This window comes from Chrysoperla carnea, chromosome 2, assembly GCF_905475395.1.
Source record: "Chrysoperla carnea chromosome 2, inChrCarn1.1, whole genome shotgun sequence".
Classification (NCBI taxonomy): Eukaryota; Metazoa; Arthropoda; class Insecta; order Neuroptera; family Chrysopidae; genus Chrysoperla; species Chrysoperla carnea.
The window spans coordinates 31,799,558-31,817,006 of NC_058338.1; the positions used below are offsets into that span (position 1 = coordinate 31,799,558).

The following is a 17,449-nucleotide window of genomic DNA, read 5'->3' on the forward strand; positions in this document are numbered from 1 at the left end:
ATTGAAAACGGTGCGTATATTTTAGCTGTATAAAACAATCTCTTCGAGTGATATGTAAGGGGGATAAGTGAGATCAAGAGAGCTGGAGGCTATCAAGCGGTGGTTGTTACTTTTAAGCCCAGTGAAAAGGGCGGGTATCAAGCTAGTTACTGTATAAAATAAGCACATCATCGACGGTTTTTTAGGCCGAACTATAAAGTATGAATAGATACCGTTTTCACACAAAAATGTCTCATTTAAAAAATCATATTTTATAGTATAAAAAGAGATTGTTACTTTGTTTTTAAAAAAGTTATTTACTACTTGTACTAAGAGATGAGTATTATGATGTATGATGTTCAATTGTACAGATGAATGGTTTTTTTTTTGTATATCACATCTATTTTAAGTATAAATGATACACATAATATTATACACCTTTATTCTGGCAGTATTTACATGAAAGGGACAGTTGTCTGGGGTTCACTGCCATTTTTCAGTTTTCTTTTTAGCTTTCGTCAAAACTATTATTTCGTCATTATTTTCCTAGTGATAATAAACATTTTTCGTGTCTTCAAAAATTTATAAAGTATTATTATTAAAACAAATTGAAAGAATGACAATCTCATCCGGAAGTTGGCCGTTTCATATTGAAATAAAGTAAAAATACTTTCAAACAACTGCCTAACGATTGGAACAAGTACATCTAAATATTTGTATGTATTTACAATAGAATGGGATTGAATTTAAAATATGAATTCATTGATACAAAATCACTGAAGTTAAATAAACAAAATCATTACTTCTATGAATTTATGATTGATTTTAGTTTAAAGTCATGCATTTTATTATATAATCATTTAAATAAAGCGAATCGATGAATTAAAAGATAATTTCTTTGCGTTTGATTTAAATAGAGTATTTGGTTATTATGATCACATATCTATCATGCCTTGTCCATATATGATCTAGCCAACTTCATGAAGATTATTGTTACCAGTTAACAGAGAGTTTGAAAGAAACATATTGATCATTTTTTTTAACATTTACCATATTTTTAAAATATATGTAATAAGCATCGATAGCGCAGTTGGTTACGCTGTAAACTTAGGACAGTAAATTTACCAGTAGTCCATATGTCGCTGGTTCAAATCCGATTTGATGAAATCTTTTTTTTTTTTAATAAACCTATTAGCTGGTCTCTAAACCTTTTATTTTTTTTAACTGCTCGTGTAGTTGTGACAGTCATAATTCTCAAATTATGTTTAATATTCAAAAGTATAACCGACCTTGACGACCTTCCCATATGGTTCAATTTTATCATATGTTGACAGTAAATACTTTTGTGTGTTCAAAGATAAATTCTATTCATTCATAAAATGTTGTTTGCTATCATTTTAAATTCTTATACACAGAATGATTGAACGCATATACAATAAATTTTTTGCACTTTATAGAGAAATATCGCCATTCTTATTGGACGAATTATTTAATTTAGGGTCTAACTAGATCTTCTTTAAAAGTTAACCTTAATACATTAACAAGAGTGCCAAAAATAAGTCACATCCTTAATAATTTGAGATTTGAAACAATTGTATTACGATAAAAATAGTCGAATCGGGATCGCCTACAACTCATTTGAAAGCAACTTATCTTTTCTTCGTCTTTTAATTGGAGGCTGAAAGTTCATTATTATCCCCTTCCGCTTTACGTAGAGAGTTGACAAAGAGGGTACAATCGAATAACCTATACATAATCTCAATATGACTATTTTTCAGAATTTTCTAATACATATGGTGATTTTTTCATAACGAGTATATATGCAAATTTAATCCTCTCTTAACCCTACAAATATAATTTCATTAAAAATCACATTATTTTCAACATACCACACTTTTCGAGATATTTTTAGCATACTAAGAGCTCCAATATATCTAATATCTTAAAACTGCTCGTCTCTAATAACGACCTGTATAGATCACCCCATAAAAATGTAAACACTTTTACATATAAAAGATTGGTGGCTTTTTAAAATATAAAAGTGCAAAGTAACTAAATGGTTTGGCCTGTATTTTAATCGGCCAGTGCCCTTTGCCACCTATATGGAGTGGATAGTTAAAAATGATAATAATTTTTTACAAGTATTAAAGTCTGTATTTGAGACTGCGATAAACAAACCTTATAAAAATATAAACATGCTGAATATTATCGAAATAAGAATTTGTTGAGTAGACTTAAAAAAAGGAAGTTTTGATTGAAAATATTTCTCAAATAAATAAAATAATAAAACAAAATTATAGTTAATCAATTTGTGGAATATATCACGCATTTGTTGACATAATTCCACAGGAATTGAACGTACCAAGGGAAAATCTACTTAAGGACTTAATCTCGGAGTATCCACCTTCTTACTTTCGAAACGGAAAATTCATTCATTTTCGGAAAAGGCAAAATATTTCCATGTTACCTTATAGTCCTCTCCACTCGATTGAGATTTAGATTGCAAATCAGTTGGAAACTAGTTAAGGTCGTAAATCAGTCGGTTTGCAACTAATTTGCAATCAGTTGCGAACTAAATTGCAACTAAAAAGATACATCGTGCAGAGGATAACTTAGAAAAACAGATCAATATTTCGAAACTCTTGTGTATCATTTTCCAATGTTAAGACCAATTGTTAAACGCATTCAAAAAACATGACAGCTGACAAAATCATAGTTTTTTTTAGAAAATAGAAAATTCATTTTTTCATATATATTAACCACGAACCTCAGATATTTCCTTCTAAAATATTATAGGTTTCCATACTTATGAGTTTGTTTGAAGTTTTCGTAAGGTTAAGAACTTGAATGACCATATTCACAATATATTTATTTATTAGTTATTAAACAGATAACAAAAGTTTTATTGACGTTCATCATAAATATTAACTAACTCTTTTACGATTCAATATTATTATTTCGACTCGGCGTTTCCAAACAGCTTAAGATAAATTAACAAAACGAATAGTTCTGACTTAATGATGTTTATTATTTTTGTGGACACTTTTTATAGCCAATAATATTTCCATATTTTATTTTAATATATCTTAAAACATTTTAAGCAGAATAATTTACGACCTTAAAATATATTTTAATGATTTTCTTAAATTTTACATTTCTGTTTCAATGATTACTAATCGTAAAGGTATAATACATACTTTTTCCACTGTTAATTTTTCCCCTATTTCTCTTAAACTGATTCAATCCAGAAAAGTCATTCAAGAGATTTTTTCAATGTTTACCCAAACCTTAATTGGCAAAATATCTATTTTCACGAAATTTTTTAGTATCTACCAGATGCCATAACCGAAATTCTAATAGATTTTCTTATGCTGTTTCTTCAAATCTAGTAAATTTGGATTTCAATTAATTGCTTTAAGGTAAAATTATTTGTCGCATCGCATGCTCTCGTCGCGTAATTATGATATAATTCCAAGTGCGACAGAAAAGTGTGCGATTTTAAAAATTCTATAAAAGAAAACCCGTCAATTTTTCCAATTTATTTTTTTTTTCACCATACATAGGAATAACATTCGAGAAAATTATATAAATTGTATTTACGACAGTCAAATTTTACATTAAACTCGCAAAACGCAATGAGTCCTTAGAAGAGTGTGAAACTACGTTTTGCAAGCAAAAAAAAATTTGAGCTACCTGCGCAATCCGTGAATACTCAAAACTCGAACCTTTTCCAATTTTTGCACTTCAATTAACTAAAAAATATGAGCTTTTGACATTAATTGCTGCTATCGTTTTGAAAGTATATTAAATTTTAACAATTGAAGCCAATCTATTAGTTCTGTCTAATAGTTTTGAGATATGCTTGAAAAATGTACATGGTTATCATGATAAAAAAAATTTTAACATTACTGCAGTAATGTTAAAATTTTGAGTTTTGCTTATGTTAAACCGTTAGAGATAAAACTTTAAAAGTAATGTTCCTTAAAAAAAATTAACATTCTTTGTTTGAAACAATTTTTTGTAAATATAATTGTTTTCTCGTGAGGTGGCAAATTAAGGCAAAACTTTCTCCAAAAATATAAAAAATAGAAATAATATGAAAACTTGTAGGTAGCTTTAACTAGTAAGCCTTATGAAATATTTTTCAAAAAACGGGAAAGGCGATGTAAAGCTTCTTTTTTGAAATGTTGTTTAGTTTAAAAATTCCAAAAATTGAAGTAAATATAAACTGACTTCAAGAAACAACTTAAGTAGGATGAAGTGCATTCAGGCGTACACATTCCTTTCAGGCTACCAAGTTTCGCATTCTACAGAATTTGAACTACTTTTAACAGTTCCATTCTTTCAATGCTTCAACTATTGGTGGTCAATTCAACTAATTCAGTTTCTTCCTCTCTCCCTGATACTTTAGATCAATTAATTAACTACAATAATTAACTAATATAAACTATAGATGGTTTTTTAATGTGTTTTAATGAGTTTGTGTTTTAAAACTTTTCCAAAATTGCACACTGCTTTACTCTATCCTGTTATGGTAAATTTAAATCCAGGTTTATAAAATCTTATTTAAATATCAAAATATTTTATTCTAGACTACATACAAAGTGCATCGTTTATATATAGAAATGAAAAACAAATACAATTTTAAGCAGCCAAAAATAGATGCATAATATAGTGTCAGTCTATGGATTCATGAAATATATATGAGGTTTAAATTAAAATGTTAAATATTCATTGAAACACTTTTAACTTTTGACAAACATGGTTCATAAATGTATATAAATCATAAACAAAATTTTTGATTATATAAAAATTTAATATCTGAAAATAGATATCCGGTAGTCTTTTAAATGGTGGTCTGCCATTAATTAAACTTTTTCAAATAAAACTACAAAACCACATCCTAAAGAAAACGAGAGTATAAATGTTAAAGTTTATCCATTTTTACCATAAAATTATTTAATTTGTTTATTTTTGAAATAATTATGGCGACCATTCATATGAATTTCAAACGAATGGCCGCCTTAAAGTATTTTCTAAATTTCTATTTTCTTTTTTGCTTTTCACAAGACAACTAGTTGAAGCAACCTGCAAATTTTCAAATTTTCAACTCTCTATCTTTTATAGTTTTGAAGAAAATGAACACCAAATTTTTGTCCTAATTTGCGCCCGCACAGATAAACAGTGACATTTACGAAAAAATGTTTCATAACAAAAGTTGTTTATTTTTTTATAAGGAAAATTTTTTACATTTATACTTTTGTTCTATCTCTAATGCCTTACAGGATGAGTTTTACGGACCCAAGACCCCATTGACCTATGATGTTCATTTACGAACTCAGCCTCACTTTTTACGTCCTGAGCACGCTATAAAAATTTCAGCTTGATATCTGTTTTCGTTTTTGAGTTATCGTGTCCACGGCGAGCTACCGGAAATGGACTTATTAGGTGATTTTATGAACACCTATACGAAAGTTTTGTTCGTAACATCAATATTTTAGGCGTTATAAACTGAGACTAAACTTAATATACCTTGATATATATTACATGTATACAGGATATAAAAAGTTTTAGGCGATTATCTGAACTAAAACACCACCTTCTCCGATGATTCCTGAAAATGAAAATTAAAATCATTGTTTACCGTAACGCCCCAACAAAATACCGGTTTTAGATTTTGATACATGTTTGTACTCTCATTGTGGCAAAAGTGACAGAAATATTATGTTTTAAATAGTAATAGTAATTTAAGGGCTGGATATATTGCTTTTTAGGGAATAATAAACATACAGTACAGGATTATATAAAAAGGGAATATATGTGTATGTTATTTTATTATGAGAATGTGATTCGAATGCACGCTTTGGCCGTTTGTGGGATCTAGTGGATATATATGTAATTGTCAGTATATAATAATAACAACAGAACATTCAAATACAATAATTGCTTTCATACACAGATCTACAAACTGTTACAGTTTATTATTGAAAATAAAATAGAAATCTTGACTTAAACATGCAAAAATTAATATAGAAATTTGAAATTGTGAACTCTTCAATGAAAGTCGAAAATTTTAATGAGCCTGTATCCTTCCGGGCGATGATATTTCGTATGATTGAATATTAGACTTTAAAATGGTGTAAGTTTCAAAGTGCATCAAAAACATTTTTGCATAGGAAAAATTGCAAATTAAAATCACCTGCTAGACCATTTTAGCCCCCACCAAATTATGCTAGGCGATGATAACTCGTCTAATTGAATATAAGACTTTAAGATGTGTAAGGTGTAAGTTTCAAAGTGATTCAAGAACATTTTTTGCATAGGAAAAATTACAAATTAAAATCACCTGCCAGACCATTTTAGCCCCCATCAAATCATGCCAGGCGATAATATTTCGTATGATTGAATATTAGACTTTAAAATGGTGTAGGTTTCAAAGTGCCTCATAAACAATTTTTGACATGGGAAAAATTGAAAATTAAAAATTTCATAGGTCACTAACGCCCCCCATTCTCCCAGCCAGGTTGTCGATTTCACCATCCACACATCAACTTTAATATTTTCAATGTGCCTCAAATAAGTACTCAAAAACGCCACTCAGCTCTTAGACTATTCTTTATACTCTAATAATACGCTTTAAAAGCTTGACAAATTTTTTTCTAAGATGAAAATTGGTCTTATTTTGTATATTCTATAGTATTTCACGTCACATAAATGCAACTTTTGGTTGCACGATAGTTTGCAACTGTACAACCCAGATTTTTACCATCAATTTGTCAATCAAAATAAAATAAATCGAAAATCCCGTTGGTTTTCAATTATAAGGAAGGGTCTAAAGAATAGCATATCTAGAAATTATTAATAAATATAATGTACTAATAACATTATTATTTTAGTGTCCTTGTGTTATGCTTCTCTGTTTCAGACACACGCTGTAAACAGGATAAAATAGATATACACAGTTTATTCCATTTGAAAAGATTGCTTTTTATATGATTTTAAGATTATAATTTCCTGTTAGTGACACATACCAATTTCAAAACCATCATTCCAAGTAAATTGAAAATGAAATTATATTTTATTTAAAAAAATTACATTTTCTATCAATTTTTAATGGATCACACAATTGTATTTTCCTTTCTACATTATGTTCTTTCTATTAAGTACCTGCACATTCAATTTTCGAAAAGTTAACAAATTTTTTTGTTATGAATTATTAACAAGCAACAAAAGATTATTAAAGCATTTGGACAAGCTCAAAAAATTCATTTTTTAACTTCAATACGGGATCGGACCAAATTTTGTTTACCACTTCAGGTTTAAAATTTTCAGTCGCCGTGCATAAAAGTGAAGTTGGTTTTTAAAAATCTTTACTAGTATGCTAGATATGAACGTTTAAGATTCCTAATTAAACAAAGAAGAGGATACACACTAGTGACGTCATACGCGGGTACCACCATAGAGTTGATATATAAAATTTTGTTTTGTTGAAAGGAGATGGGAAACCTTTGAATACAATCTTTGATTGCTGATAACTTCTTCGTTTTTCAATCAAATTTAATTTCACTTTCAAATTTTGTCATGGTATCAAGTCTAGTTTTACATTATTATGGGTAATATATCCAATTCGACATCAGTGCGTCTTGCCAAATATTGAGGAATAGGAATAGGATATACAGTCAAACCTGGATAAGCGAGAGTTCAAGAGAGCACAATCTCATTCTCGCTTGTAGAGGTTTCTTCCTAACCCGAGTTTCTCGCTAATGCAGGTACATGGGTAGCGTTTCTCTCTTATAGAGGTACGCAGCAATAATAAGTCAAAGCAAGTACGAATGTAGTAAATATTCCTCCTAAATAATATAAATCAGGGCTTCTTAAACTATGGGTCGCGACCCCATTTGGGGTCGCGTAGCAAAATTCTGGGGTCGCGAGTGGTAAAAATACAATTTAAAAGAAAATGTTTTTTAACTTGTAAAATTATTGTTATAAAGATAAAATAACAATTATCGTAGATAAATATATCATAAAATCTTCTAGTTCGGAAAGATTGTTTGTACCTGCATTTCTATTAAGAATATTATAATAACTTGAATAACATTTACTATGAATTATGAAATGTTATTGGAATTAATAAAAAATATAAATTTATTTTTATCAATCTCTAAAAGCCGAAATAATCCCGAGGAATAATTATCAACAAAATTTCTAGGTATTATTGCTGAAGAAATAGCTTTAACACATATTAAATCCCAATGTCGTTCAGCGATAAAAAATGTTGAAGAGGTCTTACGTCCAGCAGTTTCTAACATTTCACCAAGATTTGATTTGTTATGCAATAAAAAACAGGCACATCTATCTCATTAAATTTTTAACTTAAATTTTTATCTTAAGACGGTCAGAATCCACTTTTATTTTTGAAACTATAATAAATACAATTTTATAATTTTTGGTGCAATTTTTAATTTTAGATTTTTGTATGTTTCAAAACGAATTCTAAACTTATATATTTTCATATGTATATTGCTACCTAATAAATAAATCATCAAAAAATATTAATTTATTTTTCTTTTATATTTGTATGGGGTCGTCAAGAAACTCGCAATCATAAATGGGGTCGTGAATTACAAAAGTTTAAGAAGCCCTGATATAAATAAATAAAGCTTGACTGTCGCTTATAGAGAAATAGATAAGTAGCAGTCTCATTTACGGAGGTCCATGAGGGAAAAACGACTCTCTCTTACAGAGGTTTCTGTTTCTCGCTAATAGAGGTTTTGGGAGCTTAAAATGACGGATCCTGGCCGTTACTCTCACTTATCCAGATCGCACTTACCCAGGTTTGACTGTATATATGTGGTTATTAGCATGCAAACTTTTAATTTAAACTTCATTCATCATTTTTAAAACAATTTGTGATAAATTTATTTAAATCAGTGCATTAGGTTTAACTACTTGTGTGTGCTACAAAATCAGACAGTCAGGCGTCTCATAAAATAACAAACAACCCACACAAAATTTTGTACATTATTTTATATTTTTAATATTGTCAGTCATCTTCCTTATTTATAAAACCCTTATTTATTCCGTAATAGAGATTTATTGTTTTTCTTAAATTATTTTGACGACATCTTTATTGAGAATTGTCTATTGTTAAGCGATTTATTGCCTTAAAGGGTGCATTGTATAGTAGCATATATACATGACTTAGCATAAAACTTATAAACTGATGTAGACATAATATACATGGTAGTGTAGTCTGTACCAGATGTGTCCCATGCCTCCACTCTTGTGAAATTAGCAGGATGATAGCAATTGTTGTATCAAAGAATTTTAAATGCATTGATATTTCATGAATTTGTCTGGAATTCCAATTTTGTACTTGATCAGTGTTGCCATATCGTTTCGTTAAAAAAGCTGTAGAATTGTTTTTTTTATCCACGTGATCTTATAGTTCAGTCCTCCTATTTGGTAATAAGCTTTTTTGAGGTACACACTACGTGACCATGAAGACCTGGAACGATCTTTTTTGGCGGGTTTTTTAAAATTTTGAAAGAAAAGGCGTTTTTTTTTGTTTTTTTAAAACTATTGATTTTATCTGTCAAAAATCGCCAAAATTATGCTTACATAATTAATGAATAGCCCCAATACTGATGTATTTTTTTAAATTGTTCATGGTTTTACATCAGCTATGCATAAAAAAATTTGGCGCCATACAATGATAGCATTTCAGAATTTCAACATTCGAAACAAACTACCAAAATTGAATATTCAAAATACATTATTCACTTCCGTAAATAATTTAATGAGGATATCATTATTCATTATTTATAAATAACCAAAACTCATGCTAAAAAACTAATTTGTCCTAAAAACCTTTAAATGCAAATACTGTTTAGTAAATAACACATTACTACTTGTTTAAATAACATACAATCCATTTATTAATTATACTCCATTCGTGTAATTAATAAATGAAATAATAATACGTATAAGTTTACAGGTAACTATTTTTATATCTATTAATTTGGCACATTAAATTGAATAATAGTGGAAAAAACAGTGTTCAGTGAAGGTGACGGAGTGTCTGTTGTGCTAGTCGCCGATTGGTTGATTAAAAATCGTATGATACGTAAAAATGATCAATGTGAATAGGATGAACGTACGTTGAGCGTCGTGTAAGCAACCACACATAACATTACATATCAGTTACTAATTTAGAATTTGTACAATAATAATTATGTTAACATGTTATGCGAATAATAAATACTATTAAATCTGTAAACAAGAAATCATGGATTGTGTCTTTATCAGGGGCGTAGCTACCGCCGTATCAGCCGTACCAATGATACGGGGCCCCCGGGCTACAGAAGCCCCTAGCGTATGTAAGCAAAAAAATGCTATCAGACTTGTCACTATTGTCTATAGATGCAGAAATTTAAAAAAAACTGAAGACTTCAGCTATAGATGATTTAATAAATTAATTTACCGAAAAAAGGCTATTTCAATTTCTAGGAGGAAGTGATAATAAATAAATATTTATTTTAATTTAATGCATGCATTTTAGTTTCTTTTGTGAGAAATCTTTACCCATTATTTGGGCCCCACAACTAATTTTGATACAGGGCCCCTCCAAAGCGAGCTTCGCTACTGGTCTTTATTAAAGTCTGTTTATTTTGAGGGCGTTACTTCAAAAAAATAAGGCATATTACGCCAATGAAAAAATTATATCACTTGTCTCTGAGATCAACCGTACACTCTATCTCTCTTCCATCAATAATTCCATCGGCCATGCCCCATCGATTGGGTATTTTCTGATTCCTATAAACTGATATAAAAGATTAGCAATTAATCCACCCGCTTCGCTGGGAAACTGCAATTTTATATACAAAGACTATTGCGTTATATCATTTGCCATCACTTATCCGCGCTAATTTCTACCCCTTTTTAACCCCGTTAAGCAATAAAATGCGTAATACGTCTTCCATCAATTCCGTTAAAGAATACTTATGCAAAATTTGAAGTAGATTGGACCAAGCAATCACGTTTTCTAATACAAATTTGCCCACATTTTTCACCCATAGCAAAATATTGTTCGTATCATCATTCATCAATATTTCTAAGCGTTACAAACTTAGAATTAAAATTAGTAGTATACCTTGATATATATTTCATAATATACAGGGTAAACAAATGTGTTTCGTTTACGATTTTACATTGAGAATATTCTCGGTACATTTATTTCTCTCTTGAGATGTTTTGCATTAATATAATATGTTTGAAACCATTGGTAACAAGTTCAACAGCCCCATGTGAACGTTATCTATCACACCAGAGAATTTATGTTTTCTTAACAATGCAATTGAAAACAATACAAATGAATATTTGTCATCTACTAAAAATATTATACGCTTTAATAAGGAACTAAAATACTTCCTTAAAAATAACATTTTCATGACGTCAAAAGGTAAATGTAAGTATCAGTTTAATAATTATCGCTTAGGTTCAGTACCTGTTCAATTTTGCGCCACCCATTACGTACTGATTACACAATTTGTAAACCATTTATATTATATGAAGTAAGAAGAGTTCTTACGGACGTTCGTATGTATAAAACAAATGTACGTGTGTATACATGAACCCAGCCGATCAGACTCATCACTTGAAGTTGTACACATACAATACCAATCACACACAGTAACACGTAATCATAACACACAGTACACATTTCCTCTTTGTTTTATACATAAGAACGTAAATACAAACTCTTTTTACTTCATATATTTTATATGGCTAACGAAATAGCTTACAATCGGTAGGCTTAGAGACAAAATTTCAAAATCGGTAACCTTAGAAGGCCGAATTACGTGTTTATTGAAAGGAAAATGAGAATAATTAGTTAAAAACGAAGTTAGTCAGTAAAAAGTAAAATCCAGCACGAAAAAAATTTTGTTAATCATCCTCCCGACGATCAGCGTTTTTGACCGTCTGCTCATATTCGTTTCAAAAATTACAAAAATTCGTCTTATTAAACGTCACCATACTTGTAATAAATAGCTAGAAATTTGGTGTCAATGTCTGGCAGCCCATAACATGATTAGTGAAAAACAGATTTGTATATTTGTAAATTGTATTAAACATTTAACTATTATGCCTATTAGTTTTAAAATCTGATACATTACTATAAGCACGAGTAACTAGCATAGTAAATAGTATTATTATTGTACAAGATAACATTGATTAGATTAAAATTATATGCGGACGTTAATATACTGTAATAGTATAGACGTAAGGGGCTTTTAAAAACTGGACGTTGGCTGTCATCTCGATAGTTGTCCGACCAGAATAACTTTAAGAATGAAATTTATGTAAATTTGAATGTTTAAATTTGAACCCTGTACAATTTGACCCATAAGCAACTAAAACTTATGAATAAAAAACAGGAACGCACCAGTCTACAAGTTTTTGTCCCGCGCGTTCACCCTGCGATTGAATTGGGGTTCACCCTAATGGAATTGGAATTGAATTGGTGTTCACCCTATGATGGCGTTAACTCTGTGACTCAAGGGTTTGTCGTGACTCTAAATGGGTCGTGTTAGCCATAAAGCTATATGGGCGCCACATCTTTAAAATTTTCACTTTCATATTTTCTCATGAATTCATGTGAGGAGATAAAATCTTTTAAGTGTAAATAAGCATAAATTTTTATTATCTTCCGAAGCCGAATCTAATATTGAAACCCTTAAAGATTTAAAATTTGAAATGTATGACCGACAGCGGCCGCTCTAACTAACATAGTAAACATTTTTTAAATGTTTCAACAGTAGTAAGTGTTTGTCACAATAAATATGTATAGAAATGTGCTTCTACAAATACTTTATACTCCATTAGAACAATATCATCCATTAAAACACATGTGCTCTTAATTTCCGTTACAGATATATTAATACCCTTGACAATACATGACACACGTGCATATAAAATCCAAACAGAGCCATCCATGTATTATAATGCAATTATGGAAGTAAAAAATTTATAAAATTCTTCTCATTGCATTCAAATAGTAAATGCTTTATAGTAGTTCAATCAATATGTAGCCAAATTTCAGAAGGATATTTACAGTTGGATTATTGAACTTTCTGAGCCATGAGTAAAAATCATTTCCAAGTACTAATACTTGGAGGAATATTTACTCGAACTACCATGTTGGTAAAATAATATCGAAAATATTTTTTTCATAATAATCAAAAGCTAGGTGTAAAATTTAGTTTTTCAAAACAACAAAGTAACGTTGAACGATAAACCCTCAACGTTTTGGACGATTATATAAAATTTGAAATAAACTGAATATATAACAATAAATTTTCATCGATCTCAGAAAATTAAAAAATATATCGATTTTAAAAAACAGAAAAGTTTATTAGTTCTAGAAAAAGTAAAAGAATTTCACAGTATGACAACCATACCATTTGAGTTTTAGAAAAAAAAATATCCTTGGAAATTTTTTTCATTTTTGCAAATATAAATAAATAATTTTGTAATAAATACATATTTCATTTTTCAATAAATGGAATTTGAATTTTAAATTGTAAAAATTCAATTTTTATGTGCATTCTAAGTATGTAGTTAACTCGATCATCATCTTGGTCAAAAAAAGTGGTCAACCTCGGAATCTAACGGACTAGATCGAAACTTTTAGAAGATTTAGAAAATATTCTCGTATACTTATCTGATAAAATTTTTCGACGAATTCAATAGTGTTACATTACTTATAAGAATTTAGTTAGTCCGATAACCTAAACTAAGACTGGCAATATTCTCGGAAAAAGCCATGTTACGGTTTTTGATTAGAATTTATTACGATATTCTTACTCGTTATGGATTAGACGAAGCGAACAAGAATTGAATACAAAATCCAAGGCTGATGATATTCATCTCTTACATCTACACAAAATATACATCTCTTTTAGAAATTAGATCTAAAAATTTGTTCGGAGGCATGTTTGAATAATGGTAAAAAAAAACATGATTTTGATCAAATTCTGATCTCAATTTCAATCGGAAAGTGGATTCTTTCCACTTCCTGCGTCAATCGAGCAGAGCTTTACTGCAAAAAAAAAACAATTTTTAAATAACATGGATAAACCCTTTCTAAGAATGTTGGAGTTAAGTTAAAGCTACTGTACATAATGCACATTATTATTATTTTACTTTTTATTATATCACAATGAAAGGTCAAAGATTAAAAACATTCACTCTTATATAGACTTTATTCGAATGTGAGTGTAAATATATGTTATGGCTTTGCTTTATATGTGTACAATAAACTTGACTTAAAAGCGAAACGTGTTGGAATGAAATTACAATAAATAGAGTTGTTGATGAGTTCCCACTATAAAACCTAATTCATTTTAGAGTAGGTATTATTCAATTATAAATATATAAATTAATTTTATTTAATAAATCAACTTTTATTAAACTTAAGTAAGTGATAACACATACAAGATGCTTCACTAAATGTATCACATCAAAGAGTTTTTAAATCTAAGATCATAAACATAAGAGAAAACATCGGACTTCCTATACGTATAAACTTTAATGCTAAACACTCCATTACCCATACAAAATGTTCAATGAATATTGTTTAAAAACACATATTGCTTCAGAATTATTAATGTTCCAACGCCCATACTTCAAAAACGCTTACATTTGGATCATCATCGTGCCCAAATATGATTTATCCCGAGCATTTTTGTTTTTGAATATATGATAACCCACTTTTACAAAAACAAATATTTTAGGAGATTTTTTACTCAAATTCACAGTTCCTTTCGCCAAAAACTTTTTTATTCAAAATATCGTAAATTTCAAAAATTAATACAACTTTTTTTCATTTTCAGGCATTTTAACGGACATTCAATCATATTTCCACATACAAAACGATGATGTGGGTCTTATACAAACAGCATTTGTAATAAGTTATATGATATTCGCACCAATATTTGGATATCTTGGAGATAGATATAGCAGAAGATGGATAATGGCAATCGGTGTGATTTTGTGGAGTTTAACGACACTTGTGGGATCATTTATGCAGGTAATTTATCTAAGTTGTTTTAGAACTTTTAAGTGGTATTTCATAAAAATATACAAATTTTTGTACGACATTTATTCCTCCACTGCTTCCTAAGACCCAAAAACTTTGTTACCATCCAATAGCATCAGTTATGAATAATTAAAATAAATAATAATATTCTTCGATCAAATTTTTATTAATTTAATAGTTGTAATCATACGAGAATTCGATAACAATTTAATACAAATTTTATCTATTTTCTAAGCCCGGATCAAGAAGATGGGAAACAGGGCAATCGATTACTCCAAAACATTTAAACTAAATTATTAATTCAAAATTTTTTTTTTAATTTCAGGATTTTCGCTTTTTCATGCTATTTCGAGCCATGGTGGGTATTGGAGAAGCTAGTTACTCAACAATTGCACCCACAATCATAAGTGATATGTATGTACATAGTGTACGCTCAAAAATGTTGGCACTCTTTTATTTCGCAATTCCAGTTGGAAGGTCGGTATTTTTTGAATATTGATAAATGATTAATTTTTTTCAAAGCAATTTAATTTTCAAATTATCATTCCAGTGGCCTGGGATATATTGTTGGCTCAGAAACTGCTCGTCTTGCAGGCCAATGGCAATATGCACTTCGTGTGACTCCTGTCCTCGGCATAACAGCTGCAGTTTTAATAATATTTGTATTAAAAGAACCTGAACGTGGAGAATCTGAAGGTGCAAGTGAACTACGTGTAACTTCATGGTTTACAGATATCAAAGCACTTTGTAAAAAGTAATAATCAAAGAAATTTTAATCATATGTAATTTTTCATGGAAATCTTATATTTATGCTTATGTTTTATTGTTTTTAGCCGAACTTTTGTTTTCTCAAGTGCCGGATTTACATGTGTTGCATTTGTAGCAGGTGCATTATCTTGGTGGGGTCCACTATATATTCACATGGGTCTTACACTTCAACCTGGAAACGAAGATTTGACGATAAATGAGTAAGTTAAAGAGACGCTATTAAAGCAGCTAAAAGCAGAGCTAAAATGAAAAATACAACGTCATTTTTCATCGATATACAAAAGTTATTAATCTGCGTCAAATTATTTCATGCATCCCAATCTGTAATTCCCTTTAATAAGCGGTATTATAAATTTGAAGAGTCTGTCCGTTTATCCAATTATCATCTTCACTTCCAAACAGATGAAATCTATTTTGCTGCGTTTTTGATCGAAAACGAGGTTACTAACTTGGAAAGCATTGAGGTGTCCTTGAGATTAAAAGTGTCCTTTGAGTAGTCGATTTTACACACATTAGTACGATACTAATTTTTTTTTCATACTGGCGTCATTGCTGTAAGTATAGTTGTTTTACAAAAAAAAAAGAAATTGTTGGAAAAATCAGGAATACACCATTATTGTCAGTTATTACCTGGAGGGAAATTGAACATATTACAACGGTAGTATGCGTTTAAATGTATAATAACAGTATTGTTTATCACTATATAGTAAAGCAGATATGGAAGCGAATAAGTAAAAACCTGTTATTAATAAAAGATGCTAGATAGTTTGAAAAAACGTAATTTCTAATGTTAACGCTTCTAAATCTGTTCTATTACGACTGTCTTTATAAATTTGAATGATTCAACTTAACATATTGATAAATTTTTCCACAGTGTATCTTTCAAATTTGGAATAATATCAATGCTTGCCGGTTTATTAGGGGTACCAACTGGCGCTGCAATAGCACAGCGTTTGCGATTAACACGTCAAGGTTGCGATCCATTAGTATGTGGATGGTCATTGATATTTTCTGCGCCAATGGTTTTTCTGGCATTAATTACAATATCAGCATCTTCATTTTTTTCTTATATATTCATATTTATAGCGCAGTTTACATTAAATTTTACCTGGTCAATTGTAGCAGACATTTTATTGGTAATTTTAAAAAATATTTTATTCCCATTTGTTTCAGTGTGTCCTTACAATTTGGAATAATAACAATGATTGCGGGTATTCTCGGTGTACCATTAGGATCAATACTTGGTACAACGTTTAAAGCGAAATACCCCCGTATTGATGCAATAATTTGTGGCTTTGGTTTATTTATATCTGCGCCCTTCTTATTGGCTAGCCTTTTTATGGTTAGATTTAATACAACAATAAGTTTAATCTTGATTTTCTTTGCTGAGTTGTCATTGAATTTGAATTGGTCGTTAGTTGCAGATATTCTATTGGTAAGAAACTAAAACATTGCACAAAACTTTAAATCAGTTTAAAGTTTTTGTTTTCCTTGTTTCCAATGTTACAAATACACGTTCAGTAGTGCTTGCTTTAGAATTTTATTTTTGTACTTGCGGTTATGGTTTTTAATTCATCCTTTTTTTCAAATTTATGTGTTTTT

The 17,449-nt window shown here is 29.6% G+C and overlaps 1 protein-coding gene across 2 annotated transcripts in view; it reads left to right on the forward strand.

Annotated features, from left to right (window-relative positions):
- Positions 1-17,449, forward strand: part of LOC123293570 (protein spinster) — a 94,605-nt gene that overhangs the window by 59,850 nt on the left and 17,306 nt on the right. Inside the window, exons 2-6 of one of the 2 annotated variants that reach the window (XM_044874435.1) lie at positions 14,874-15,070; positions 15,405-15,556; positions 15,630-15,833; positions 15,913-16,047; positions 16,722-16,983. In XM_044874435.1, coding sequence (XP_044730370.1) covers positions 14,874-15,070; positions 15,405-15,556; positions 15,630-15,833; positions 15,913-16,047; positions 16,722-16,983 — 950 coding nt within the window. Of the gene's footprint in view, positions 1-14,873; positions 15,071-15,404; positions 15,557-15,629; positions 15,834-15,912; positions 16,048-16,721; positions 16,984-17,020; positions 17,283-17,449 lie in introns of both variants that reach the window. The other variant, XM_044874434.1, reaches the window with a different exon arrangement.